This window comes from Condylura cristata, unplaced genomic scaffold (assembly GCF_000260355.1).
Source record: "Condylura cristata isolate star-nosed mole 26May11 unplaced genomic scaffold, ConCri1.0 scaffold00032, whole genome shotgun sequence".
Lineage (NCBI taxonomy): Eukaryota > Metazoa > Chordata > Mammalia > Eulipotyphla > Talpidae > Condylura > Condylura cristata.
The window spans coordinates 3732656-3759780 of NW_004567133.1; the positions used below are offsets into that span (position 1 = coordinate 3732656).

The window sequence follows — 27125 nt, forward strand, 5'->3', positions numbered from 1 at the left end:
ATAATGCGTGAGAGTTGGGGTGTCTAAGATGCCCCCCGAGTCAGCTGCTATGTTTGCTTCTACGTAGAGTTTCACTCCAGCTTCACTCTCCCAAGACTAGGTCATTCCTAGAGTGAGAGTCTTGCCAATTTGGGTGGGTCACTCCTGACTCACCTTGACCAGCAGCTCACCCTTGAGTGACACCGATGATGAAGCTGGGCGGGATGTGACATCATTAAGGGAGGCAGCTCTGTTCACCTTGGAGGTAAATCTCACCAGCTAGGCGGAGCCTGTACCGGCAGGGTGAGGACGCCAAAGCCTTGCAGCCAACTCTGTGCAGCGACGTGTCTGTAATGGGACCAGAGTATCTCAGGGCTGGGGACTCCCCTGTCGCTTCAGGACTGTGATCAGGAGCTGCAGGTGCGTCCCTGGCATGCGGGGAAAGGACGCTCTGCAGCAGTTTGCTAAACCTTAATCCAGTCATGTGAGAGCACCGTGACACACTAGGCTGTAGGTGTGATACACGGGGACCACTGGCCAACATCACGTATGTTTTGCTGTTGACCCAGATGTCATGGAGTGACATGTGATGATGCTTCGCTCAAATAAAAGATGGTGGGCCCCTTGAGGGCAGGCTCAGTGGCGGGGTCCTGAACTCCTCCTGCCCCCAGTATCAGCCCTGCCTCCTCACATCCCAGAGAGATGTAACAACCTCTGCTGGATCCACACAGAGCCCCCACTGGGAATGGGACTGGCTGTCCTCTTTCGAGTCACATAATCCTCGGTTCTGGTGTGCTGCTGGTCCCCGGCTCTGGCCCAGGCTGACCACTTGGCCACTTGGCTAGTGTGGCCTCCTCGTCCCTCCAGAGCTCTCTTAGGGCCAGGCCTGGCTGGAGCCTGAGGCAGATAGGAGATCAGGAAGACAGACGGAGCCCATCTTTACTTGAACTATGGCTATTTTGTCATCAAGGACTTTTTTTTTCACTAGACTTTCTAAAATGTCGCATTGATAATTTGATTCCTCAGTTGATTGGCACCTCTTTCAATGCTGTGTCTCTCTCCACTTACTTGTCCAGTCTTGTTCCTCCTGAATGATCTCCAGTTGCTGTTCATGAATCAGAAGTATGGATAGGTAGGTGTGGAATGACAGATGATGACCTCATGCAACATGGCCCTGGGGTTCAGGGAAGGCCAGGTTCTGTTTCACTCTGTGGTTTGCAGAGATGTGGAACCTTTTAAACTTTGGGGAGAGCCAGCTGCCTCGTGGGACCCAGGACTGAAGTATGTCCACTAGATGGCGCGCTGGCTGCACAGGTGAGCGCCTGTGGAGGAGCCAAGCTGTGTGAGGCCGCAGCCTGTGGCACACACCTGCTCAGTTGATCCAGGCACAGGCCCGTGTGTGCAAGAGGAGGCTCAGGCCTGGCGAGGTGTTGTTCTTTACTTCCTAGCTAATATTGCTCATGGTTCCTGGCATTGTACCTTCCTGAGTCAGTTTTCTTGGTCTGTTTTAGAAATAACCTGGGGAAGTCTGATGAAAGCCAAAGGATTCTTCCTTGGAAAAGTTTGAAGATAGTTTCATGGTTTTCAAGAACAGCACAGGAAGAGATTAAGAACCTCCTTCTTGGGCCTCCTTGGTGGTGCAGCGGGTTAAAGCACTGCACTAAGAAGCTTAAGCCACCTCTGCATGAGTTTGATCCCCGCCTGCCCTGGAGGTAACCACATGGCGGGGCAGACCTCTCCTGACCCGCCCGCTGCTCCCCTCAGCAGTGTACTTCGTCGATCTGCCTGTTCTGCTCCCCACTCTGTCCCTGGTGAAGCCTCTCACCCTCCACATCTCTAGCCTGTACCCCAGTTCTGTATGAATAAATAAAGAAATCTTAAAAAAAAAGAACCTCCTTCTTGAACGTTTGCAATCTATGAGTTTGATTTGGGGCTTGTTAAGTCCTGGCTTCCCCTTTCGGAGATGACTCTAAACATGTAACATTCTGTAAGTCTTTTCTGAGCACCTACAACGTGCAAGACACTGTTCTAGGAGCTAGGGACACTTGCCTTTGTGAAACTCACCTTGTGGAGGGGAAGGCAAAGGCAAAACATTGGCCAAACCAGAGTAGCCACTGTACAGTCTTCTAGATTATTCCAGTTCTCCCCCTGCTGGTGGAACTTTACTTTGTGGTGAAAGTAAAGGAGAAGGCCTGTGGCCAGTTCTAATCCATGCGTTATGAGAAGTGATGTTACTTCCTGGCCAGAACATTTAACTGCCCCTTAACTTTCCCTGTGTGGGACCCTCCAGAGCTCTCTCTCTGCTCGCTGCCATGGAAACAGGTCACATTTCAGAGGGAGCTTATGCAGTGAGCGCAGGTCCCTGGGACATGAATCACGAGCAAGAAATCAGCATTTGAGCTTTAAAGCCTTAAGTTTGGAGTTTATTTATTTATTTATGTATTTAACCACAGCAAAATCTTGGCTCTTCTGACAAATGCAGGAACTAAATAAATTATAAGCCCTTAAACAATAGAGATTGCAGAAGGAGATTAGCGCCACAGGGAAGAGAAAACGTTGAGCAGGGTAAGTGGGATTGAAAGGGTGAGGCTGGGTACAAGGCAAGGAAGACAGAACTTTAAAAGGAGCCATCCAGGTAGGCTTCACCGAGAAGGGTGTTTGAAGAGCAGGAACCGCGCTGGAGGCTGGAGAAGAGTGTCGCAAACAGGGGCACAACCCGGAGGTTGCGGAAGGTGAGTGTGATGACTTCAAGGAGCAGCACAGAGGCCGTGTGAGCAGAGCAAAGTGCGGGGTGAGGCCACAGAAGGGAGGGGGCAGATAAGGACGCGGAGGTGAAGCAGGGGCCGTTATGGTTATTTGGACTCAAACATGCCATGATACGATCTACTTTTCAGAGCATCAGTCTGGCATCTGGGCTGAGGCTAGACAGTAAACGGGGAGGGCAAGATGGAAGTGAGAGATTTATTAGCAGTCAGAACAGTGGCAGCTACTGGGGGCTCATGGAGGGCGGTGCCATAGGTGTGGCGAGAAGTGGCCAGGTGTTCAGATCCTGGATAGTTTTTGACAGAATCATGACATTTCCCAAGAGAGTGGGTGGGAGATGGGAGAGAGTCTAGGCTCTTGGCCTCATCAGATAAGAGGGTAGAATTGCCACCAAATGAGGGTGAGATGATGCAAGCTTGGGAGGGAAAGATCAGAAGTTGTGGCCCTGGAAGTTTAAAGTTCCTCTCGGCCCCAATGCACAAGGAGTGGGAGGATAGATGAAATGGAGTCGGGATCATATACATCTGCGAGCTGTTGAGGGAACAAGACTATCAACAGTTTAATATCATACAACGTGTTCGTTGGTTATAGAAGTTTGTCCTGGGTAGTGTCACGGAGGTTGTTCTGCTCTCTTGGCTTAAGGGATGTCAAGTGCATGATCCGTTACAGTCACGAATGCTCCCTCCATCCTAGTAAGTTTCACATTTTGCTAAATTCTGGGAAATGCTCCAGGCTCTCTGAGGAGTCGATTTGCTGCTGCTACTTCCTCTTTTCCCAAAATTAAAATTATGCAAAGAGTTTGTCTGTTTTCTCCTCAGTGGCCAGGAAACTCAGAGCCAACTTTGAAACTCAACTATAACCCACTCAAGTCTGTAGAACCTGCACGTTTGCTTTTTTTACTTCCCCTCCCCTCACCTTCTGCTTTACTTTCCATTCTTACTTTATACATTTTTATTTTATCAAATGTGTTCTTGCTAGAGTTGTCTCAAACCTATATGGAGAGAGATGATGTGTAAAATAAACAAAGGAATCAACATAATTGAATCAAGTTGCTTTTTAATAAGAACACAACTCATTTATAAGTAAAAAAAGATTGAAAATTGTCTCTAAAGTAATTTTCAATATGCAGAATCTTATATCCAGCTGACTTTCATTATAAAGTTGAAAATATGTTCCTCAAGGAAAAGAATACTAGTTTCAAAATATTATAAAATCATACTTTAAAATGGTAGCAAGTAGGTTAATTCACAAATTTTAAAGAAAATAAGCAAATTCTCTTAAGGTATGGAGAATAATATGCAAAATAAGCCACAAAATACAAATGAAAAAATAACTAGAGTTGCTTTTATGTTTTAGTGCAATCACTGAAAACTTGCAGGAAAAGTGAGAGTTTCCTGATAGGATGTGCGTTTTCCAGGTTCCACAGCCTGCGTTTTCCTGGCCCAGCATTTCTCAGCCCACATTCAGCCTCCTGGGCCTTCACTTAGCCACATACCTAACGTCCTGCTTGTTGAGGTGTGTCATTAGCTCCTTAGATCAATTCCTCTTTAAACTTAACTTTATTTAAAGGGAAACCATTTAAACTTAAAATTGTATCTAGCAGGTGTAAATTCAGGGGGTTGCTATTTCCTAAGCACGTGTTAAAATCAACCCATAAATGCTACAAAAAAAATGTATGGCACATTCCCCAAACAGCCTCTCTTTCACCCCATGCTGCCCATAAGGCATGTGAGGGGCTCTGTCCTGGGGGGCAGCTCTGCACTGGGCTGCTCCTGCTTCTGGATGTAACTGCGGGTTTTGAAAACCTCCAGATCACGCAGGCCAAAGGGAGGGGGCCTCTGGCTTTGGTTGAAATCATGTGTAAATGATTCAGTCGAGAGAGGAGACCTCCTTTAATTAATAAGAGAATGAGTGGAGTGAGCAGACTTTTGCTAAAATACGCACACAGTGGAGACCTGTGCAGTGACTGCCAACTAGAAGGATCTTGAGAAAGTCAGCGAGGCTGACACGCCACCGCCAAGTGGTCACCTGTGGCCAGCTGTGGGAGTGACAGCACTGCTTTCAACCGTGTATTTTACACCTTTCTGGACAGTGATTCTCAGTTCTGGGCCTGGATCAGCAGCGTCAGTGTCATCGGGGACCTTGTTAGAAGTGCAGATTTTTGGGTTTTTTCAAGACCTGTGGGATTTACCCAGCTCTGCAGGATTCTGCTGGTGCTTTAGTTTGAGAAACACTATTCAGAAACCCTCTCATCACCCAGTACATAGGCTAATAGCAGGGGTACAATACCTGAATTTTAGTCTGGATCTGTAGCCTGTTAGCTGTGACCTGATTCCAAATTGCTCTGCACCCCAGTTCCCTCATGTTTAAGATAAGAGAGGGTCCTGGGCCCTAACGTACCCCGAGGATAACCAGGAGTGCCTTGCAAATTCTGATGCTGCTTTCTCCCAAAGAGTAAATGCTTTATAATTCTATTTAACTCAATCTAGAGGGGCAGGTTGGTTGACTGGGAAGGGGTCAGAGAAATGATCGGAGGAGTGGCCTCCACATTGGTGGGATGGGAACCCAAGTGGCTCTGGCCCTCCAGGCCCTGTCCTGGGGCTTCCAGCTCCCGTAGCAGCTACCGGTCCCCCGACTGCCTGGGACTGCAGTGCAGTGACTGCACTCAGCCTGCTGCTTGTCGCCTGCATGCACTCCTGCCTGGTGGGTGGCTTCAGCCCGGGCCTGCTCCTGCTCAGGAGCGCATGCGTGGTAAGCGAGGTGCTCCATGGCGCCATGCAGGCACACACTGTTTGCATGGGCAGGCCGGGGCGCAGATGCTGGGGGTTGGCCATGGGCTGCTTGGCTGGGGCAGAAGTTTGAGGCACCGCCACTAGGTGGGAGTGGGACACCATCGGGCTGGATGTGCGGAAGCCAGTGGCCACTGTGCCCTCGCACTGCACCGTATCAGTGTGGTGAGCAGACCTGCTGCCTTCCTGGATGTCCTGGCCCTCCCTGTGACCCCAAAGACAACATCCCCCAATGCAGTTTGGCATTTGAAGGTGGCAGGTGAGCTTTTTGCACTCCTTTGCTGGCTTCCTGAACAGGGGCTGTTGGGAGTGAGGGGAGTAGCAGAGCTGCCGTGAGGACTAATGCAGGTGGGCCTCCTGGTGGGCTGTGTTGGCCCGCACTCCACTCCCAGTGCCAGGCCTCTTTGCCCATGGCCACCAGGCCTCCTCTCTGCCTCATGTCCAGTCTCAGCACCTTGACTCTGATCAGTGAACTATCTCTTTGTGGACGGGGTTGGTTAGACCCTGGGTTCCTGCCCTCTGCTTTGCTGGTAGGACGGGCCCTATGTCCATGTCCCAGCCTGCCTGCTGAGAGGGGCAGCTGTCCCCTGGATGGCAGCTCCTGCTTGGTCTTTGCTGTCCGCACCAGGCTGCACGTGGCAACACGCGGGCCCAACTGTTCTCTGACTCCGGTCCCTAAGTAAATGAATTCTGTTCTCACTCCCTAAGTAAATGAATCCTGCTGTTATTGTCTCCCTCATGTGTCTGCTTCTGAGTTGTGTTTTCCCCCTGGGTTTGCTCTGTTTCAGAATCTTGCTGGGGGTAATGGCGCTGTTCTGTCTTGATGGGAACACGGGCAAATGCATTTGTCATGATCTATGGAGCACTACACCTAAGATCTGTGCATTTCACTGTATGCGTATTTCACCCAAAAGGAAAAAACAAGGAACTGTAAATAAATACTGGACTTTAGTTAATAATATATGTACCCTAAGTGTTTAGGGCTGAAATGCACTGATGTCACAACTCATTTTCAAATGCATTCAGAAAATAAGATTGTCGGCTAGGGAGAAGGATGGGTAATTGAGTAGCTATTGAAAGAGTGAGCATAATAAAAATGTTAATTGGAGACTCTGGAGAGTGGGTGGATATGTGAGTATTTTTCTGTAAAATTCTTTAAATTTTTCATTAAGTTTGAGAAGTTGTATAATAAATGTTGGAGGGAAATTCTGGTCATAGTTCCCTGTGCCCAGACCTACTAAGTCAGTTCTTTCCTAAATTAAAAATTCTGCTGTTGGAGGGAAATGCACTTCTTGAGGGTAACAATTTTTAAACCGGTCAGTACAGATATTTTGAGGACAAGGGACAGATTGGGAGACTGCTGGCTTTTATTGTTGACAGTGAATTGGGCTGCAATCTTCCCACAGGCGACGATAACGGGGAGAAGTGAGTTGTGCATCTGCCTGGCTGTTGTGGCTGCTCCAGATGCTCTTCCAAATGGCCCCACCTGAGGAGCAGGTGATCTTCCAGGTGCAGGCTTGCCGAGTGGTGCCACAGACAGTTTACTTGCCTTGGCTGCTGGGGGTGCCATCTCCCAGCTATCGCCTGAAGCCCCCACAGGATTCAAACCCACCTTGGGATGATTATGTGTCCCTCTGAGGATTGTGCAGGATTATCCCCAGTGTACTGCCGTTCCCTCTTAATCCCATCACCCACAGGACCTGCCTCCCTGCTGGATCCTTTCTAAGGAGGTATAACTCCTTCCTTAGTTGAGAATCCAAATGCCATTCAACTTTCTAGAAACAGGCATTTTTCTCACTTCCACCTGGCTCCTAATGGAGACTGAGCTGGACGGGGGAGTTCTTACTCACAGTGCACAGACTTCTGGGTGATCCCTTGTCTTTGATTCATACATCTCCTTCCTGGAGTGGAAGTAATGTGCTCTGACAAGGAATAGCAGCTTTTCCAGGTGTGTTCTCATCCACCTGCCCTGCTCCAACCATGCCCTACCGACAAGTGAGAAAAGGACACCTCCACATCCGTGGAGGACATGCCCAGGGTTCAGACTCCCAGAGCACCTGGCTCTGACCTGATATGTGCCCACACAGGTCTGCCAATGTTTGTGACCGGGGATTGGAGGTATCCGCAGGGGAGTGGTTGGGTACACACAGAATTGTATGTAGCAGTGGGAGTGATGGACACATGGCTGAGTTTTCAAAGCCTTGTGCTGCCTGGAAATGGGAGGCCCACAGCCCCTTGCCACTGTGGCATCACAAGGCCTGTCCACAGGTGTTTCAGCACATGTCAAACAGACATGTACATGTGGAGTCGTCAGAATGGTCATCTGTAGGAGATATATTAGGCAGCCTGACAGGCAGGTGCACAGACAGACAAGCGTGGGGCCTGCATGGGCCTGTGGCTCTGGACTGAGCCTGCCTCTCACCTGAGCCTGTCCCTCCTGTCTTATCCAGCAAGGTGACCTCACCTGTGATGCCTGCTCCAAGGCTCTCCTGCATCTGTGGCTACAGCTCTCCTGGGCCACATGCCCCTTGCAACCAAGCTCCTGTTGGTAAAAGCTGAGAGACTGCTCCTTACCGGGACCACACCTGAGGTCCCAGGCATTGATGAAGCAGTCTCTAGCACCATCCATTGTTGGTGTGAGTCTGTTTCAGTGACATTCAGGATCCAGATTCTTGATTCCTGGGTCTGGCTGGCTCAGCTGTTGGGGAACCATGCGGGCTTGTATGGACCAAAGGGGGGTGAGGACAGCTCCAGGGAGCAGGTTTTGGCCCACCTACTGCAACATGGGGCCGTAAGTCCCAAAGACAAGGAATTGGGATTGCAAGGGTCTGGAGGCATCGCGCTCTCTTTCATTCACAGTCCCTTATGGTCTTACCCTGATGAGTTTCCTAGAAGAGCAAGGCTGATTGCAAACTACCAACATGGAGCTACTAAGAGAGGATTTGGGAAGAGACTCACATGGTCTTAGGCCCTGGTGGGCTGCCCATCAAGCCCAGGACCTGCTGAAGGTGTCAGGAGGGGGCAGGAGTCACAGAAGCTCTGCCTTCCAAGAGGGGCAGGGCCCAAGGATTTCATTGAGGAATTTTCATTTACTCAAGGTAAATGCTTAATGGGCAAGCTGTCTTCCTGGACATTCTCATTAGAATGTAGTTTGAAGAGCACTGACTTCAGTTTGCCTGAGAGAACTTTTGTTTCATACCTTGGGATACATGTCAGATGTTTTTGGAAAACTGCTGTCACTTTTATGGTTCCCTCAATAGAAACTTCTAGTTAAACAAGAAGGGGAAAGCCTGATCTCCAACTAGGAATTCCCTGTCTCTTGCAGGTGAATTAATTGCTTCCTGCCTTGTAATATTTATAGAAGACTGATAATAAGCTGAAGGAGAAGAGAAAAAAACCCTCTTTAAAAGGAAGATTTGTTGGCACAAAAAATAAAATTATATTAGGTTTCTCCAGAAAAACAGAACTAAACACCACGCCTACTAAGTGACACAGATGTGATTAGAACTTAAGGAAGGAGCAGAAGTGGCTGGAAAGTGACTGTTGTATGCTGAGCCTGGGTAAGGAGCCTCGAGTGACTGCACAGGAGGGTTACTAGGTGTGCAGCTAAGGGTCCTTATAGAACCTTCTAGAAGCTGTTTCCTCTCCTACACAGTAGCGTACCTGGCATTGGGAAGCACAATTTGTACTTTGCTGCAGTTTCATGGGATTCCAACTGAATCCGAGCAGTTGGTCAATTTTCTTTAAACTGAAAATTTAAAATGCCTCCCATGGTCCATTTACAAAGTCATTCATTTAATTATGATAACTTTTAGATACCAACAATACTATTATTTTTCAAAATAAAATCTCCCAGACTCTGAACTGCTGGCCTGTGATGACTGACAGAAGGACACTCAGCCCAGACCAAGCTGTGGTCACCCACATTCCTGGGTCTTCATCACATAGGAGGCCAGGTGCTGCCCAGACGACCTGGGGGCCACTTCTCACAAGTGCCGCATGGGATCTGGACATCCTCTTGAGTCCTGATGACCTGAGTGGGATGCTGTGTAGAGAGGACTGGTGAGGGGAAGGTAGCCAAGTGTTCACCACAGTCCTGTCTGCCTTAGGTTAGAGCTGGGACTATGCTTTGAATGTGCCCCATGAAATTCAAGGCACTGGTATATGGAGGTGGGGCTCTTGGGGGTGATTAGTCATGTGTGCTTGTGAATGGGGTAACACCTTATAGATTATGCCCCAGAGAGCTCCCTTCTACCATGTGAGAACACAGCGAAGAGACACTGTCCAAGAACCAGAGGCAGGTCCTTCCCAGACATCGGTCTGCCACTGCCTTGATCTGAACTTCTGGCTTCCAGAACTGCGAGGAATAAGCTTCTGTTGTTTAGAAGCCACCCAGTCTGTAGTATTTCTGTTATAGCAACATGAACAAATGAAAACAGGTGGGGAGGGGCTGTCAGCCTGTCTCCAGCTCCCAGCATCCCCCATCCTTTATATTTTGGTGGGCCCACGCGTAGCAGATTGCAATTTCCCCAAAATGACGTCAACACCATTTCGGGGCCCATCTGTTCTTGTTGCTCTCCCATGAAGAGGTGGAAGATGCGCCCTTGCTCTTTGATCTGGGAAAGGGTCTCTACCAGCCTTGAACAACAGTAAGCAGGTATGATGCCAGGTGATGTCTGAGCCAGGATACAGGAGGCGATGTGGCTTCTGCCTGCCTCTCCCTCTAGTGACGTGTTGTTTGGCGATCCAGCCTCCTGGTGTCGTTTTGGCTGCCCTGGAGCTGCCAGCTGGACATCAACCACATAGAGGTACAGCGGCAAGGGGCCACCCAGATGAGTCTTCCTGGTGCTGCACCCAATATGGGAGGCTTCACAATGACCTCAGTCCCCACACTGCAAGCCTGTGAGGGCCCAAGCAAGAACCACCCTGCTGAGCCCTGACAACATCACATTTGTGAGCAAATGAAATGATCGTTGTTTGAAGCCACCTTTTCAGTATGATTTGTTATGCAAAAAAATCAGAAGTTCAGATCAAGGTGGTTAAGAAATAGGGAGATCCTAGGACCGGTCTGCCCAGAGTTGGTGGTTAAACCTGTTGTCTTGACATAATTCTTAATACCACCCCTTTCTTTCCAGAAGTGTCCTGGTTTGGAAGAAAGGTGGTGTGGTCCCACTAATGAGAACCAGGTGTGCCTTCTCTTTTTTTCCCTTGGGTTGGTGCAGACAAGCACTATGACCTTGGAGGAGCCAGAGGTGGTAGGCGCCTGGGTTGCTAGATGACCATTTAGGAGACCAGCCGAGGCCAGACCCCCACTTGGGACTCGCAGTGAGTAACTGCCAAAGTGAGCAGTGTTTCTGAGTCCTGGCACAGTTTGGCATGTGCTTGTTACAGCAGCTAGCACTGCCCTTAAATTGGCCAAGAGCAAAACTTACACATTTTCCCCTGGCTTAAAAAGGGAGAATGTGCGGTATCAGTATCGGGAATCTGAGCCTGTTCATTTTACACTTTCAAAGTCCTAAATCATGTGAATCCACGGCCAAGGTTATGCAATTTCTTTGAACAAGTAAATCTTTGATTTTCAGGCCATGCATCACAAGCATGAACAATACTTCAGCCAGCTTTCTTCCCTTAAAAGGAGGAGGTTTTCTCTAAAAAATCAGGTGTGCTTGTGACGGTGAATTTGCTCAGGTTTCAAAGGGGAGAAAAATCACTTTCAAGAGAACTATGGGCTTTGGAAATCAGATGAACTTAGTATGAATTCTGGCCCTCTGTTCCCTAGCTGTGCCACCAGGGAAAACATCAGGCATCTGTGTCGCAGTTTCTTCACTGCAAGCCACAATAATAATACTGGCTTTCCTCCTCCCTGTTCTTCCCCTTTTCCTTTTCTCCTCTTTTTCCCTTTGATGAAATCTGACAAGTACATATATACATGTGTGAGTCCATCTGTGCATGAGAGGTCCCACGTACAGTCATCAAATGGTAAGTCTCTCTTGAGTGCGCTGAGTCTTCACCTTGAACGTGGCCCCTTCTGTAGTAAGGCAGTGCTTCGGGGAGACCCGGGGCTCAGGATCTGAATCCTGGAGTAGCAGACGTTCTTCGTGCTTGTCCTACCCCACATCCCCCAGCCAACTCTGAGATGTCACCTCCAGCTTGAGGACAGCTGTGAGGTCACTTGTGCGCAGGGGCAGTTCTGCCACCTGTGGGCTCTACCCCAGAGACACCCTTCAGCCCCTGGGAGACAGAAGCTGCTGGGGACTGGTCCCCAGTCCTGGAGGGACATCTCTACGGCGCCCCGGTGGCTCTGGTAGGTTAAACACCAGTGGGTTGAGCGCCAGCTCATCCCTGGGATTGATTTCCCCCTTTTCATGCTCTATTAGTGTCCTCCAGCTGCAGCGACAGTCACAAAGGGGGTGTATTGTCTCACAGTTGTGGGGTTACAATTCCACGATGAAGGGGCTGGCAGGGGCAGGCTCCTGCTGAAACATGTATGCTGCGGGGTCTCCCTCTCTTTTCTCTAGTTCCTTTACCAGTGTAGCTAGTGTTCCCTCGTGCATGGCTGTGTCTCCCTAACTGTTGCCTTTGCCATCACCTGGCCTCCCCAAGTGTGTCTACACATGGCTGTCATCTTTTTTTTCTTGTAAGATTTATTTATTTGCATACAGAATTGGGGTACAGGCCAGAGGAGCAGGGGCGGTGAGAGGATTCACGAGAGACAGAGTGGGGAGTAGAACAGTCAGATAGTCAGATTGACAAAGTACACTGACAGGGGCGGGGTGGGGGGGGTGGGAGAGAGGAGGAGCAGCGGGCGGGTCAGGAGAGGTCTGCCGAGCCATGTGGTCGCCTCCCAGGCAGGCTGGAATGGAACTCCTGCGGAAGTGGCTTTAGCTTCTTAGTGCTGCGCTTTCATCTGTTGTGCCACGGCGGAGAACCCAGAGCAGACATTTTAAGAGAAATTTTCTTGTTCTACCTTAACCCGTTGTTCTGAGAGAACCCAGCATGTTCCACATAGGGGCAGTTGCTTTAGCTTTGGTCCTAGAATGAAGAGGACAGAGAGAAGAAAACAGAGCTGCCTTGCAGCCAACAAAAACAATGAAAAACCAACCCTCTCCTGTTTCCTTCCCACCCCTCTCATGCTCTCCCTCCCTTCTTCCTTAGCTCTCTCTATTGCTCTTGCTCTCTCTCCCTTTGCTGCTGAGATGTTGAGGGTTGTCTGTTGCATTAATGTAACCTAACCTTTACTGACTGATACATCAGAAAATTCAGCAATGCCCTCCTCTGGCCTTGTCCATCTCCACATTCCTGACATGGACCCTAAGTAAGAGAGGGTCTCATTTTGTGGGGGTGGAGTGGGGAATGGATCAAAAACGGGGGGAGGGGGAGGGAAGTGCATGGGATTTTGGTGATGGCACACGGGTGACATGGTGATGGGAAACCTGCGAGGATTACAATTGAGATGGAAAAAAAATGTACAAAATGATGTAAAAATAAACTGTTATAAAAAAGAAAAGAATCACTTTGAGCTAAGGGGAAAAGAATAAGAGTTGCATGAAAAAAAAAAAAAAAGAGAGAGAGAGGGTCTCTTGGCCTTTGTTCCAAATTTCAGGGCTTGAATTTATGATCTGGGCTGGCCCCCGTGGCTTTTCCTTCTTTCTAAGGTCTAGGGAGTTGGAACAAAGGCCAACTGTTTATGTCCATGAGACAGCAGCAGACAGCAAAACAGCACATGGGCCCTCTGTGCCCAAGACCCAACTCGCCTGGGCCAAGGGTCAGGCTGCTCTTGAGAGAAGAGGGAGCAGGTAGGATGTTGCCCTCAGTCCTCTCCCTGTGGGCCAGGAGTGGGAGGACGAGGAGAGCTGGTCTGGCCGGTGTCTCCTCTTCACTGGACTCAGCAGAAGTGAAGCCCAGGGAGAGAGGAGAGCCCAGGAAGCTGATGAGGCAAACTGCCCCCCAGCATGCAGGCTGCAAGCAGGCTGGAAGTCCCGCCAGCCTCCCCCTCACTCAGAGAGGAAAGGGGTGAATTTTCACCCTATAGGACTGATGTGAAAGCTGGTGGAACCATGTTTGCAAAATTCTTTTATCAACAGTAAAGTGTAACGTATGGATGGATATAAATTTTTTAAAGGTGGAGGAGAACTCTAATGATACCTCCAGGGAAGGTTCTTGACTCAGCCCTCACTCTGGATCCTGATTGCTTGTGAGGGTGATAATTAGGAGACCTGGGAAACAGCCGGAAGTTACCTTTCCAGTCAGTTTTCCCATTTACCTGCAGTCCTTCCGCCAGGCCAGCCTGGAGCCAGCCGTTGACCCCCGCTGTCCCGTGAGGCCCGTCTCACCTTTCATCCCACCCAGGACCTGCAGACCTGACTGGACAGGATCTCCCCGGGCTTCCAAAGACTTGGTGGGAAGTGGGGATGGGGAGGAAGGGACGTGGGGGGGGCACCCCTGAGGGAAAGGAGGTTGCCCAGAGAGCTGTTGGTCTATGTATAGAAATAGAGTAAATAAAACCCTGCTGCGATACTCAGAGGCTCTCGCTGTCCAGCAGGCCAGTCGGCGGACAAGGGGGAGGCGGCGGCCCGCGGTAGCAGTTCTGCCGCTGGAGGCTGGACACCGCAGGCTCCTCACGGAAGCTGCATTTTCTTCTCTCAGGTCTCTTCCCGCATTTCCACCCCTGCCCGCCTCTGATTTCTTCCCTCGGTCTGGACTGGGTTGGGAGCTACCTGTCTGCTGCCTGTGGAGCGAGGCAATCTCGTTTCCGCTTCTGATTAGACGTCTCTCATCGCCCCGTTTCTTCCTGAAATTTATTTCTCTATCCACCCACTTAATTTCTGCTTCCTGGGATTATTTACCTACAAAGCAAAATGTTAATGTTTTATAAGACATGTCAGGAAATGCCAACAAACCGGTGCCACCCGCAGTCCCCCTCGCTCCCCTCCCCCTCTCTCCTCTGCTCATCTTTTCCCTCATGTTCCCTCCCTCCACCCTTCCCTCCACTCTCTCGCCCTCCCTCCACCCCTCCCTTTACCCCCTCCACTTACTCTCCCTCCCCTCCTTTCACCCCTCTCTTGCCCTCCCCCCTCTCCTCCCCTTCTCTCCTGCTCCCCTTCCTCTCTCCTGTCCTGGGCTCCATCCCACCCCCATAGTACAGGTACTGAAGTTTGGGCTTAGAAATGCCCTTTCGGGGGAATCCAGCTCCCACTGGTAGTTTAGGCTGTGGGGTGTGTGATCTGAATTAGGTGTGAGCAAGACCATTTGGCTGTGGAGGACAGGGCACCTTAGACGACTGCAGGCAGTTGGGCCAGAGAGGATGGGTGAGAAGGGGAAAAGGATTCTGTTGGACATAGCACAGATCACAGACTCAGGCGAGGGGCATCTAGGATTGGTCTGATGTCATGTCTGAACAAAGAACAAACACAGGCAGCTCATGGTACAAACCACACAGTTAACCACATTTCTTCCACCCTGGACAACATGAGTGTTTACTCCTTTTTTTTTTTTTACCAGTCATAGCTCTAACCCTCCTCCCTTCTAGTAAGAATGACCCCCACCTCCTGACAGTATTCCATCCAGAGCACTGTCCTCCCCTAAGTCACACAACACAGGCCCAATCTTGTAACAGATCCTGAGATGACCGTGGGCCCCCTGGGGTGCAGCTCTCATTGCATTATATACCCAACTTTGGTCTCTGCAGGTATGTTCCTGAGCTCTCTGGTTGAAGGGTGGACTTTGTGGGCTGGGGCCTGTAGGGCTCATAGATCTCTGCACAGAGGGGTCCCTCTCTTGGTTTAATGCTGTGCTGCTACCATATTGAAATTCTTAATATTTGAACAAGAGACTGTGTATTCACTTGTCCCCGGGACCTGCACGTTCTGTGGCTGGTTCTGCTGAAGAGCATTGACGGTGGCTAATGCCAAGGTCTTTGTGGCAGAGAGTGATAAGTGGGTGGATTCAGCACTTTTCGTACAGAACCTGCTGGAATTGGCTGCTATTTTGGATTTGGATGGGAGAATGCAAGGATGAAAGAGAAAAATACCAAATTTCAGACTCAGACTGTGTCCTTAGGTGCTGAGTGTCCTTTACCAAAGGGGTGGGGAGATACTGGGTGGTTGTGTCAACTAGACGTCGGAATGGGAGGCTCAAGAGTCTCCATTTGGTAAAAATACACTTCCCATTATCCACTAGGAAACAGGGTTGAATATTACATTTTTAAAAATTGGTGATATTGTGCCACAGTTTTGCAACTTGAAACCTCTGAGGGGAGGAGGGGACTCAATAAAATGTACTTGGGATCGCTCTGTAGTATTTCTTACAACGGCATGTGAATCTACAATTATCTCAAAATTAAAAGTTTAATTAAAAAAAATTGGTGACCCAGAAAATCAGGATGTAAACGGAGCAATAGGCACTCTGGGCAGGCATGCCTCATTTGTATTCATCAGTTCTTAAATCTGCAAGGAGTCTGGGAGCAGCTCAGACAGGCAGAGGCAGCCCAGTGAAGGGGCCCTGTGGGCCTGGGGGTGGGTGGTAGCAGCTGTGGCATTCCTAGGGGGGCCAGTGAGGTGGAAAGTGGCTTATCTCTCTTCCAGGATGGCGATGGGCTTGACCAGGTAGAGTGACTTTGGGACAGCGCCTCGGCCGTTTCAGGTGGCCTGGGTCCAGTGACCCGTAACAGTGGAGACCAGAATATCTTTCACTGGTTTCCACTTTCATGCTTTCATTAACTAGACTCCCAGGGGATGGGGGGCGGGGGAGCGTCTCATCTTGATATTTGCAGATTTATTCACGGAACTCCCCGCACATCTGGATGAGAATATATGACTTGCCCCCTAGAGGAAACAGCTAAATGAATCGCTAAAGCACAAAATGTTCCTGTAAAATTGCTTCCATATTTTATTAGACGCAGATGAGCATGAATTATTGTGTAGCTGACAGTGGGGTTTACAAATTTGGTTCTTGCCTTTCCATAAACAACTCTTCCTCACCTAGATGGTTATGGAAGAGTTTTAATGACTTTGTGATGGACCACTGAACAGTTGATTCCTTACTTATCCACCTATCCACACTCTCACCCCTCCACCCAGCCCCACCCCCACCGACATCCCCACCCACCCCCCATCCCACATTTACTGGGTCCCCACTGATGCCAGGTAATGCAAACTAATTTGCAGCTGCAGGTATCATTCTTGTTGACCAAGATGCCAACATCAGATGGACAAAGTCTCCTGAGATGAGTCCATTGTCACAGAGGGACACTTCCTTTATGGTAAGTGAAAGGGAAGAAGGCCACTTCCGTTTGTTTCCCGGGACTACTGGCCACACAAAGGAAGGCACACTTTCACAGACCCCTTCATACTTGAAAATGCTCCTTCACTTCAATTTCCTCTTGCCTCATTCTCATTTGTGTCGAGTTGTGAAATTTCTTGGGGGAGAAAAGGACATAGTGGTGCAAAACCGACTTTCAAGTTGAATGGATCTTATTAGTTTCTCTCACTCCTTGTGAGTCTGCCAAATTGGTCCCAGCTGGGCATTCATAGGTTTGGTTTCTACTCAGAATGCCCAGTGCTGGAGTGGAGGGAGCTGGGATGAGATGAAACATCACTATTCCCCTCCCCCCTTCGGGAAGTAAACAGAATGAGTCTTCCAAGTCTGACTTGTAAGGTCACTAGAACATGTGTTACCAGAGACACTTTCACAGGGCCCCCCAGCCACCACAGCAAGGTGAGGGGAGTAGGATCCGCTGCCTCCTCTAGCCTGAGCTGATGCATCCTGGTGGCCTCTCCTCCCCCCTCCACCCCCCAGGAGCTATTAAAGGCACATCCTGGGGACTGGGGTTTGTGTGTGTGTCCAGAGGCCCCCTCTGCTGCCAGGTAGTCCCTTCACCTTGTCACAAGTGTATTCTCTGCACAGCGACCAGGAAGGTCTGGCATAAGAGTCCCCTTTGCCCCCAATTTATGGGCAGAGAAACAGCCTAGCAAGTCCAATGACGTGTTAAGATTACCCAGTGGGTTATAGAGATTGGATGTGAACTTGTTAGGCTTCCCCAGTGAGAGCGGTGTGCTGCTTCCCAGGCAGGAGCTGTGCGCTGACCCCTTTCAAAGGCAGAAAAGTGTTGTAAAAAATGTATGGGGGGACTCGGTGCGGAGGCCTGCAGGCAGAAAAGGGCACCTCTTCTGCATGTGTTTGTGGGTGAGGTGAGTTGTGGAGGATAATGACCCAGAATGCAGAGAAGCTTCTCCAAACAGACTGCAGTCGCTAATGAGGCCAGGCAGACATGGGTCACCCTCTTCATTCCAAACTCTGGGTACCTGTATTGCTTAGAAATCCAGAGACAATGTTAGTTAGAAATGGAGATTTGAACAAAACACTCCTGAAATCAGAAGACTTGAGGCACCAGGTGGGGATCTGATCAACGGAGCGCTCGTCAGAAGCCCTTCAGGTTCAAACTTTAAAATTCACACTGACAAGCGTCTCTATAATGTCCATTTTTGGTAAATGGAGTAGAAGAACTCTGGCTCTGTCTGTATTGGAATCACTGAGGATTCTGCAGTGTTTCTGGGTCAGGGTTTCACACATGAAGTCTCAATAGGGTGTCTGGAAACTCCTGGGTCTCAATGTCAGGACCCCCAGGCTGGTGGTGGGCCCTCCCTTACCCTCCACAGGCTGCGTGACTTCAGGCAGGTGACAGTCATGCTACAATTATTTCCTTCTTAACAGTGCAAGACGGCAGCATTTTCTTTATGTATCATCCCTGGGTGCTTTACAGATCACATTAAATGAGATTAGCTATCTTCTCTCCTCCACTTCCAGAAACCTGTGCCAACATAAATTGCTCTGCTGTCATCAACCGGGTGGTAGGATGACACAGCACAGAGCACCAAACATCTTAAACCCAGGTAGGCTTATCATTGAGTCAGGGTCTCCAGAGAGACAGAACAATAGGATGTAAATGTATAAAATAGGATACACATACACATATCTATCCTATGATAGGCTACCCTATTATTCATGTGCATACATGTGTATACACACATATGAATGACCTGTTGTATGCACGTATTGGGATTTATTGTGAGGAATGGGCTCCTGAGGCTGAGAAACCCACAGTTTGCTGTCGGCACACACTGCAGGCCCAGGAAATTTTGTGTGTAGAAGATGAGATGAGATGAAATGTCTCAGCTCAAGCAGTGAGGCAGGGAAAAGAGGTGAATTTCTCTTTCCTCTGCCTTTGTTCTATTCAGGCTTCAGGACACTGGGTATGACCATCCATATTGAATCCACTGATTCAAATGCTGACTTCATCCAGAGACACCCTCCCCCCCCCCAGACACACCTGGAACAATGTCAGCCAGAAAATTAACCATCAAGGTTAGGAAAGCTGCTGCTTCTCATTCCTGAAATGGGAGGAGTGGTTGGTGGTACAGCTCATTCCCCTGGGGAGAAGAGGAAACCTAGAACTGCTGGGCCCAGATCAGAGTTCTTGGAGGAGCTGAGAATAAGGAGCAGAGAGCAGCCTGACAGCTGGAGGGGATGAGGACACGAAACAAGGGGGAAGGGGAAAAGGTGATTAAGAAGCACCAAGGGGTAAGATTCTTTGGGAACCATAAACATAGGTCAGAGTTTTTTCCTCACAAGATTTATTTATTTGTGCATACAAGAACTGGGGTACAGGCTAGAGGGGCTGGTGGGGGTGTGGGTGAGAGGATTCACCACAGACAGAATGGGGAGCAGAACAGGCAGATCTACTGAAATACATTGCTGAGGGGAGTGGTAGGGAGACCCAAGAGAGGTCTGCCATATGCAACAGCTCCCTGGCTGGGGATTGAACTTGTGCTGCAGTGGCTGTGGCTAGCGTCATAGTGCTGAGCTTTAACCTGTTGCATCGCCAGGAGGGTCGACATCAGAGTATTTTATGATACTTTTAATCAACGTGTTGTGTTACTCTGAGGATGATGCCACATGGGACCTGGGGAATAGTTTGGGCAATGATCATCAGAATTTGAGAACTCGGGTTGTGTCCAGTCACTCCGCCTATTAAAATAATGACCAAGATTTGAACTGATGGGTAGATGTGAAGTTGAATGGTCTCTGTGTCTGGTTCCTGGGAGGAAGCTTCTATATCCTTGGAACTTCCAAGTGGTAGGAGGGTCTACTTGGGCCACACCTGATTTTATGTTAATGAGAGGCAAACCTCAGGGGCTGGCCATGCCAGCAAGGCCAACCATGACATACTGCTTTGGGACCTTGAACCAGGTGATATCAACCTGTTATTGGTACATCTCAATGTTCATATCCCATTCAAATTGATATGTTGAAATGTAGCAACATACTATATACTGTATGACTTTCAAAAAACAAACACTTATGTCTCATAAATCCTGGAAGCTGGGAAGTCCCCTGACAAGGTATTTGCACTTGGTGTCTGGTAGCTGTCTTTTCACTGGGTCCTCACACAGCCCAATGTAAAAGAACTAGGAGGTAGAGTCTTTGGGAAGTGATTACCATGAGGGTGGAGCCCACATGAATGGGATTAGTGCCCATATAAAAGGGACCCCCAAAGGGCCTCCCTGATGCAAGGGGTTAATCTCAGCCTTATGAAGTCACCTGCAGCACCTGTTCGATCCCCGGCCAGGGAGCTGACCCACATGGCACAGCACAACTCTCCTGTCTGCCCCTGCTTCCCTCAGCAGTCTGTTTCAGTAGATCTACCTGTTCTACCCACTGCTGTCTCTGGTGAATCTTCTCACCCCTTCCCACCTCTGGCCTACACCCCAGTTCTTGTATGCATCATGAAAATAAATCTTTTTTTTTTTTTTTTAAAGGGACCCCATGGAACTCCCTTGCCCTTTATGCGAGGGCACAGTGAAAAGACAGCTACCAGACACTAAATGTGCAGATACCTTGCCAGGGGACTTCCCAGCTTCCGAGACTTATGAGACATAAGTGTTTGATTTTCATAAGCCATGCAGGATATAGTATTTTATTATAGTAGCATGACGGAACTAAGGAACAGCCCTGCCTTCAGGGAGGGGAGGAAGCTGGAGACTGAATTCAATCATATAGCCAGTGGCTCAGTCAGTTATGCCTAGGATGAAGCCCTGATATAGCCATGGCCCCCTGAGGTGGGGGAAGCTTTCTGGTTGGTGAATACCAGGTGTGCCACAGGTAACATTCCAGATCCCAGGGGGAGCAGGCTCGGAAGCTGTGTGTGTGAGGCCCTCTCAGATCTGTCTCCCTTTGGCCCAGCCCTGAGTCCCTTATAATAACACTGTTACACTCAGTACGCTCTTACCTGAGCTCTGTGAGTCATTCTAGGGAATTACTGAAGCTGAGGGGAGCCATGCAGACCCTCCTGATTTGTGGCCAGTAGGTCGGAATCAAGGTGGCTTAGTGACATTTGCATTTGCAGCTGGTGTCTGGGAGCAGTTTGGGTGAGGATTGTGGTCTTCACCCTCGGAATCTGTGCTGACTCAGTGGCTGGTGCTGGAATTGCATTGGCATAACTGCCAAGGGAACACCATACCTTTGTCACCCAAGAAGTTTCTTCTGCGAGTTTACTTGTGCCAGGCAGGGTGGCGGGAGCCACACTTACCACCTAACTGTTGAATGTCATGTTACTAAAGGGATCAGAAGCTTAGAATACCACTGGTGTCAGAGGGGCGACACTGTGAAAAACACCCTGAGATGGGATGACTATTTTTAGGAGGAGGCACAGATTTGGAGGACCAGATTTTCACAAAAATTCATTCAACCAAGGAGGTCTCAAAGCTTCATGAAGTTAAGGGCTGCAAAGTTGTTTTTAGTCTTGCCTTAAGAGGTACTCCATTTGTTCAGATGGTGGGTCCCTTCTGGATGGAGAAAGAACTCAGGTGGAAGATGCCACGCCCTAGGCATCAGGTGTCCTAGGTGGTGCCAATTGAGTTAGCTTGGAGAACACAAGTGTCAGGTGAACGGTTAGAAGCACGTGAGGCTTGTGAGGGACACAGGCCACCAGGAGCAGGGGGAAGGGCTTGCCAACATCCTGGGTCCTCCTAGGGCTGGGGGGCCGTGCAGAGCCCAAGACTCCCCCTGGGCTATCCCTGCTGGAAGTCAGGCTTGCATCTGTGAGGGGCACTGCCTCTCGGCCCCAGAGGAACTTCTGCCTGGATACCATATGTTAAAGAGCAGCTTGAAGATGGGAAAATGGGTCTCTAGGGACCCCACATGGAGGGGAGGGGAAGAAATTGAACTAAATTTGGAGACTCAGGCATGGTGGGCTAGCAAGAATTCCTGACGGCCACAGTTACCAACAAAGTTAGATTTCCCTATAAAATGGAGTGGCTCCTGAATTCTCACTGTTAGACTGGCAGAGTGGGGGACAGAAAAGAGCCCCTTCTCACTGTGCTCTGGGATTAAAGAATGGCGTGCAGGCGGGCAGCAGGAGGTTCTCTGGAATGAGAGTGATGCAGGGTACCCAAGCCTCTGCGGCTCATTCCTGCTGGCCATGGTCCACCGGGGTCCACCTCTCTGCTTTCTGTCCTACACTGCCCACCCCATTTCCCAGGCAAGAACAGTGCATGCTGGAGCTAAGCAAAGTTAGGACTCACATTTCAGAAGACATGTGGCTTCTGTCTCAAGGCAATTTGTAATCGTGTTCCTCAAAGAATAAGAATAGTTTGATACAGAGAGGGGATTAGGGCCCTAAATTCTGCTCTTGGCCTCATTTCCTCCACATCTATGCTGTGAGAGGAGTCTGGGACCATGCTGGGGCCAGAGTGCTGGGCCAATTCCTGCCGCCCACAGCCGTGGCTGGCGGAGGAGGGTTACCTCCCTGAGGAACAGGTGGCAGACTGTCCCCAGACCCCTGTCCAGACTGCGGGTAGAGGTGGTCCCTAGTTCAGGAGAGCCTCTTAACAATCATGCGTCACCCACCCACCCCCGGTGATGGGGACTGGAGGGAGGCCCACTGCACACACTCCCCATTGAGAGGCAGGAGCCAGAGCAGAACCATCCTGCGAGCAGAGGAGGGGTGCGCACCCTTCACTTTGGCTTCGAGGTCAGGAGGCGGGGACTTCCCTTGGGCACAGGCAAGGGTCAGTCTTTGGTGCTTGGGTCTGATAGGACAGAGGAGGGCCCCAGGACTTTGGTACCCAGAGGCTCAGTCCATCAACAGGCAGTGAGTGTTCAGGGGTTCTGCCCCCACTTAACACTGCAGAGACCTCCAGGATAGAGAGATAGAGGGGTGCTTGGGGGTTCTGAGTCACAACTGCCTCTCTGCAGCCATGGGCCCAGGCAGGAGACAGACGGGGCATCAGGGAGAACACCCGAGGCAGAGCCGTGAGGGTGGTGTCCTAGATTCTGAGCCAGGGAGAGAGTACAGAGTGAGTGGGGAGTGGGTCTTGGTGGGTGGGTGATGGAAGGGACAGGCGTGGTGCTGGGTAGGGGTTGGAAGTGAGGAGGAGGTGGGTAACAGTTTATCCCAGTTAGGAAGAGAGCCCAATACCATACCCCATTGCGAAAGGTGGAGGCAGAGACCTTGGCTTCTCCCTTCAGCCTTTCCTCCATCTTTAAATGAAAATGACTTACTATCTCAGGGCAGCCATTTTTAAGTGTACAGTTCAGTAGTCTTAAGAATATGCCTGTGTTGGGCAGCTGTCTCCACCATGTACCTCTAGAACATTCCATTTTGTGCAACTGAAACCGTATCCATTACCGACGCCCATTTTCTCCTGGCCCAGGGCTCGGCAACCCCCACTCTTTCTGTTCTGGGAGCTTGCCTACTTCAGGTGACTCATGCAAGGGGCTCCTACAGTATTTGTCCTTTTCCAGCTGGCTCATTTCACTTTGCATTCGTCCTACGGGCCTCTGCTGCGTGAGGAGGGCCAGCCACGTCTGAGGCAGTGGGACCCCAGTGCAGGACAGACAACATGTTCACCCACGGGAATTCGACCAACACTCCGGTTGCTGTCACCTTTGGGCTACCTTGGAAAAAACCCCTGCCAACATGGGTGTGCAAATATCTATCCTTCCAGACCCTGCTCTCAATTCTTTTGGCGCATACTCAATGAGGACCTGCTGGATTACGTGGTTTTTCTATTTGTAACTTCTGAAGAATGACATAGTGGCACACCATTTGCCATGCCCGCTGTGGTTCCAATTTCTCCACCTTTTGCCATCTTTTGTTTTCCTTCCTTCCTTCCTCCCCGCCTCCCTCCCTCCCTTCCTTTCTCTCTCTCCGCTCCCCCCTCTCCCCCTCTTTAATAGCAGCCATCCTGTGGGTATCAGGCAGTGTCCTAGGGTTTTGACTGCGGACCCTGGTGCTCAGCAATGCTGAGCATCTTCCCTGTGGCCCCCCAGTTGCATCTCCCCTGCCCAACTACTCAGAAGCCAGAGTGTGAGCGAGGCTGGGGAGTGCAGTTATCTGCAGTACAGAGTGGACAAAGAAAGGCAAGGAGGCAGTGTGTGCCTGGGGGTGAGGGAGGTGGGGGGCACCGTGCAGAAACCAGCCAACGTCCCTGGTTAAAGAAGCTCATAGTGAACATTATGACGTCAGCGTTTCCGGAGTCCCAAGGAGGAAACTAAAACCCAGCGAGAGGAAGAGAGATGGATGGCAAGATCCCACAGAAAGCAAGAGGCAGAGCTGGGGTTTGAACCTGCGTCTGTCTGACTGCCAGTGCATTGGCTTCCTGCCACTGAGCCAAGGCTGTAGGGCCCTTGGCTGCTTTGCCCGAGTCGGCCCATGAGAAAGGTTTTAGGGGATCTCTTTGTTAGACTCGGATGGCAGTCTTTCTTGTTTCTGAAATAGCTAGGAACTGAAAGAGCAGAGCTTGGTGCGGGAGTCTGCGCTGGGGTGCGGAGGTCTTGGTGGCCCTGCCTTTGCCTGGCCAGGCCTCCATCCTCCCCAGACGACCTGGAGCGCCGGGTGTAGGGCTCATGGTGCTTTGTGCTTCAAGGACAAAGCGGAAGGAAGCCCTGGGGGCCCAGCGCCTAGCGGCCCCACACCATTCCCCACATTCCCTGGGCACTTTGCACATTCAAAAGCTATTTTAGAAGTAGCAGCACATCTGATTTCCTTTAATGCACTTCCAGGCAGCGCAGATGTGCATCAATGAAAGAATGTTCCCTGAACCAGAGTGCTTCTGTGGGCCTCATGATTCTCTCCCTCGGCGCTTACTCCCAGGCCAAGAGCGGCCCATGAATCATGCATGAGCTCCTGCGATCTGCTCAGCGAGGCACCGGCTCCCACAGAGGAAGGCGCGGGCATTGTGTGCCAAGGTGTAGTGGTAGGGATTCCAACTGGGACTGGGGGCATGGAGCAGAGGAAGCAAGCGGTCCTCAGAGGAGCAGGTCGAGGCCAGGGGAGGGGAGAGGGAGCCCGAGGCATCTAGACTCACTGTCACCAGTTCACGCGTCCACAGGGCGCTGGCTACACCCCTCTTGAAGTGCCCACCTGTATGTGGGCGTTTGGCGCCTGAAATGGTCCATATGGAGCCCGGGTTACACAGGGGAGGAGAGGAGGGAGGGACTGGCACATAGAAAACAAAGCTCAGTGGGGATGTCTCTCCCCAGGTGAGGTGACCACAAGACCAAAGAAGACGCCCAGCTATCTGCAACTCTCAGCTAAAGGGAATGGACAAAGCGTGGTATGACACAGACATAAATTAAGCACTGCAACTGCTTAATCCTGAAATGTGTCAGTCGACGGACAGATGACTGAGGGAAGATGTCTGATGTTTCTGTCATTTGCAAAAATATATTATTTTGGTTGTAAGGGGGAGGCCCACACACTCACGATTTAACTTTTAAAGGCAATTTTCGAAGTTCATTTTTAAAGTTTAAAAATGGAAAGGAACATGAAGTGGTCACTGAAAGATGGAAGTCTTTTCCTTCAGGGAAAGGCACGGCCGCGGGAGGGAAGCAGGCACCCAGAGTGGTCTCAGAGGGGCGGCGGGAGGGCGACTGGTCCTCACCGTGCAGGCAGAGCTCAGGTCCCAACTCCCAGCACACGCTACAGGCCCACATGCTGAAAATCCCCAAATTCTTTCTCTGGCTCATCATGTCTGTTTGCCCCCTGTGGGTATCCCGTGAGTCCTGAGGACATGAAACTGCCTATCTTTATTTTTTTTTTAAGATTTATTTTTTATGCATACAGAGCTGGGATATAGGCCAGAGATACAGGGGCAGTGAGAGGATTCACCAGAGACAGAGAGGGGAGCAGAACAGGCCGACTGATGAAGCACACTGCTGAGGGGAGCAGCAGGAGGGTCAGGAGAGGTCTGCTGTGACCCAAATGGCTGGGGCTGGGGACCGAACTTGCACTGAGGCTGCGGCCAGCTTGCAGTGCTGCGTCCCGACCTGTTGAGCCACCAGGGAGGGCACGGAACCGCCTATCTTAGAGGGGAACTTCCCCAGCCCCTGACACCTTGCTGGAATGAGGGCTCCAGGGAAATGGAGTCAGATCCAGGGTTTGTGAGACCTCAGACAGCTGGGGGATTACCTCCAAGGGGAATGTGAATGTTGGGTGTGAAAGTCAGAATTTAGAATGAGAAAGGAAATCACCACAAAGTATTAGAACACTAGAAGTTCAGGGCCTTTTCATCTATGTTCTTTGAAGGTAATTTACTAGACCGGTTTGATTCCAACCTGGATTCTCTCTCTCTCTAGAACACTCTCTGGCTCCCAGCCTCTTCCATCTATCTGACAGGGTCCCGCTGTCAGGTCTCCGTTAACTGTCCTGAGATCTGCCTCTGGAAGTCATGCTATCCAGAGAAGTCATGTCTCTGGCCTGGTTGGGATCTACCTGCAGTGGGATCCAGAGTCTGTGAGTAAGTGTGAAGCAGGGGGATTTGGAAAGGTCCAGAAATCCTGTACTTCAGGACTTGAGGCAGGAGGCAGCCTGGTCTGGGCTGGCCATTTCAGTCCGTGGAAACCTGGCTAACTGAATCATACTGTTTGCAGAAAGACCTGCAGAGAGAAGGGGACGTGTGAGCCAAGGCCTGGAGACAGCCAGGGCAGAGCCATCCAGCTGGGCTGAGGGGCACCTGGCTCAGGCCTCACGGGGTGGGGGAGGAGCCAGACTGACCCCAGCCCACCTCACTCCCAGCCCATCTCCTTGTAGGATTCCGGGCCAGTCGAGTGACTTTTGCGGCATCACAATTCTCTGGGTGGCCCGCCTGCTGGCCAAGAGAGTCCACTCAATCTGCAAGAAGCTCCTTCCAACCAAAGTGGCCAACAGAAAGTGGTCACTGTGCTCTCCTTGGAACCATCAGAATGGGGTCGGGGTGCTGCTTGCCCACCTGCACAGCTGACAGATGCATGTCTTAGGGCAAATCACTAAATTCGCATTGTGGCTTTTATTTATCACTCTTCTTGTTCTTGGTTCATGCCAGTTCACTCCGAGAGGGAGAGAAGCATTTTACTGTGCCACAAAATCGACACCCGTTGCAATCAGCTTGATACTATAAATATCACCTGAATGAATAAAATTGGATTTTTGAGCACGCTGGGGAGGGCTGAACTCAAACAATAACAAATTCCCAAGAAAACGGTCACTTCTTGGCCAGGCTGGGTTAGCAGCTGGCCTGTGCTGGGTTCCCTCTGATGTGCCACAGGCTTGGATGA

At 50.3% G+C, this 27125-nt stretch overlaps 1 protein-coding gene across 1 annotated transcript; it reads left to right on the forward strand.

Annotated features, from left to right (window-relative positions):
* The first annotated feature begins 2291 nt into the window (after nt 1-2291).
* Nucleotides 2292-27125, forward strand: LOC105854263. Its single transcript, XM_012731636.1, has 7 exons — nt 2292-2327; nt 2619-2711; nt 10667-10717; nt 11450-11510; nt 25074-25147; nt 26169-26329; nt 26623-27125. The coding sequence occupies exons 1-7, from the start codon at nt 2292-2294 to the stop codon at nt 26810-26812; spliced, it is 666 nt and encodes a 221-aa protein (XP_012587090.1). The 3' UTR covers nt 26813-27125.

What these genes read in the sequence shown, in the direction of transcription:
- LOC105854263 (XM_012731636.1), top strand. Translation starts at nt 2,292, where the DNA reads ATGGAAACAGGTCACATTTCAGAGGGAGCTTATGCA. An exon ending in GTCCCACTAATGAGAACCAG is followed by an intron (nt 10,718 to 11,449) that starts GTGTGCCTTCTC and finishes AAATCTGACAAG; the next exon opens with TACATATATACATGTGTGAG. An exon ending in AAGGGAATGGACAAAGCGTG is followed by an intron (nt 25,148 to 26,168) that starts GTATGACACAGA and finishes CTCTCTCTCTAG; the next exon opens with AACACTCTCTGGCTCCCAGC.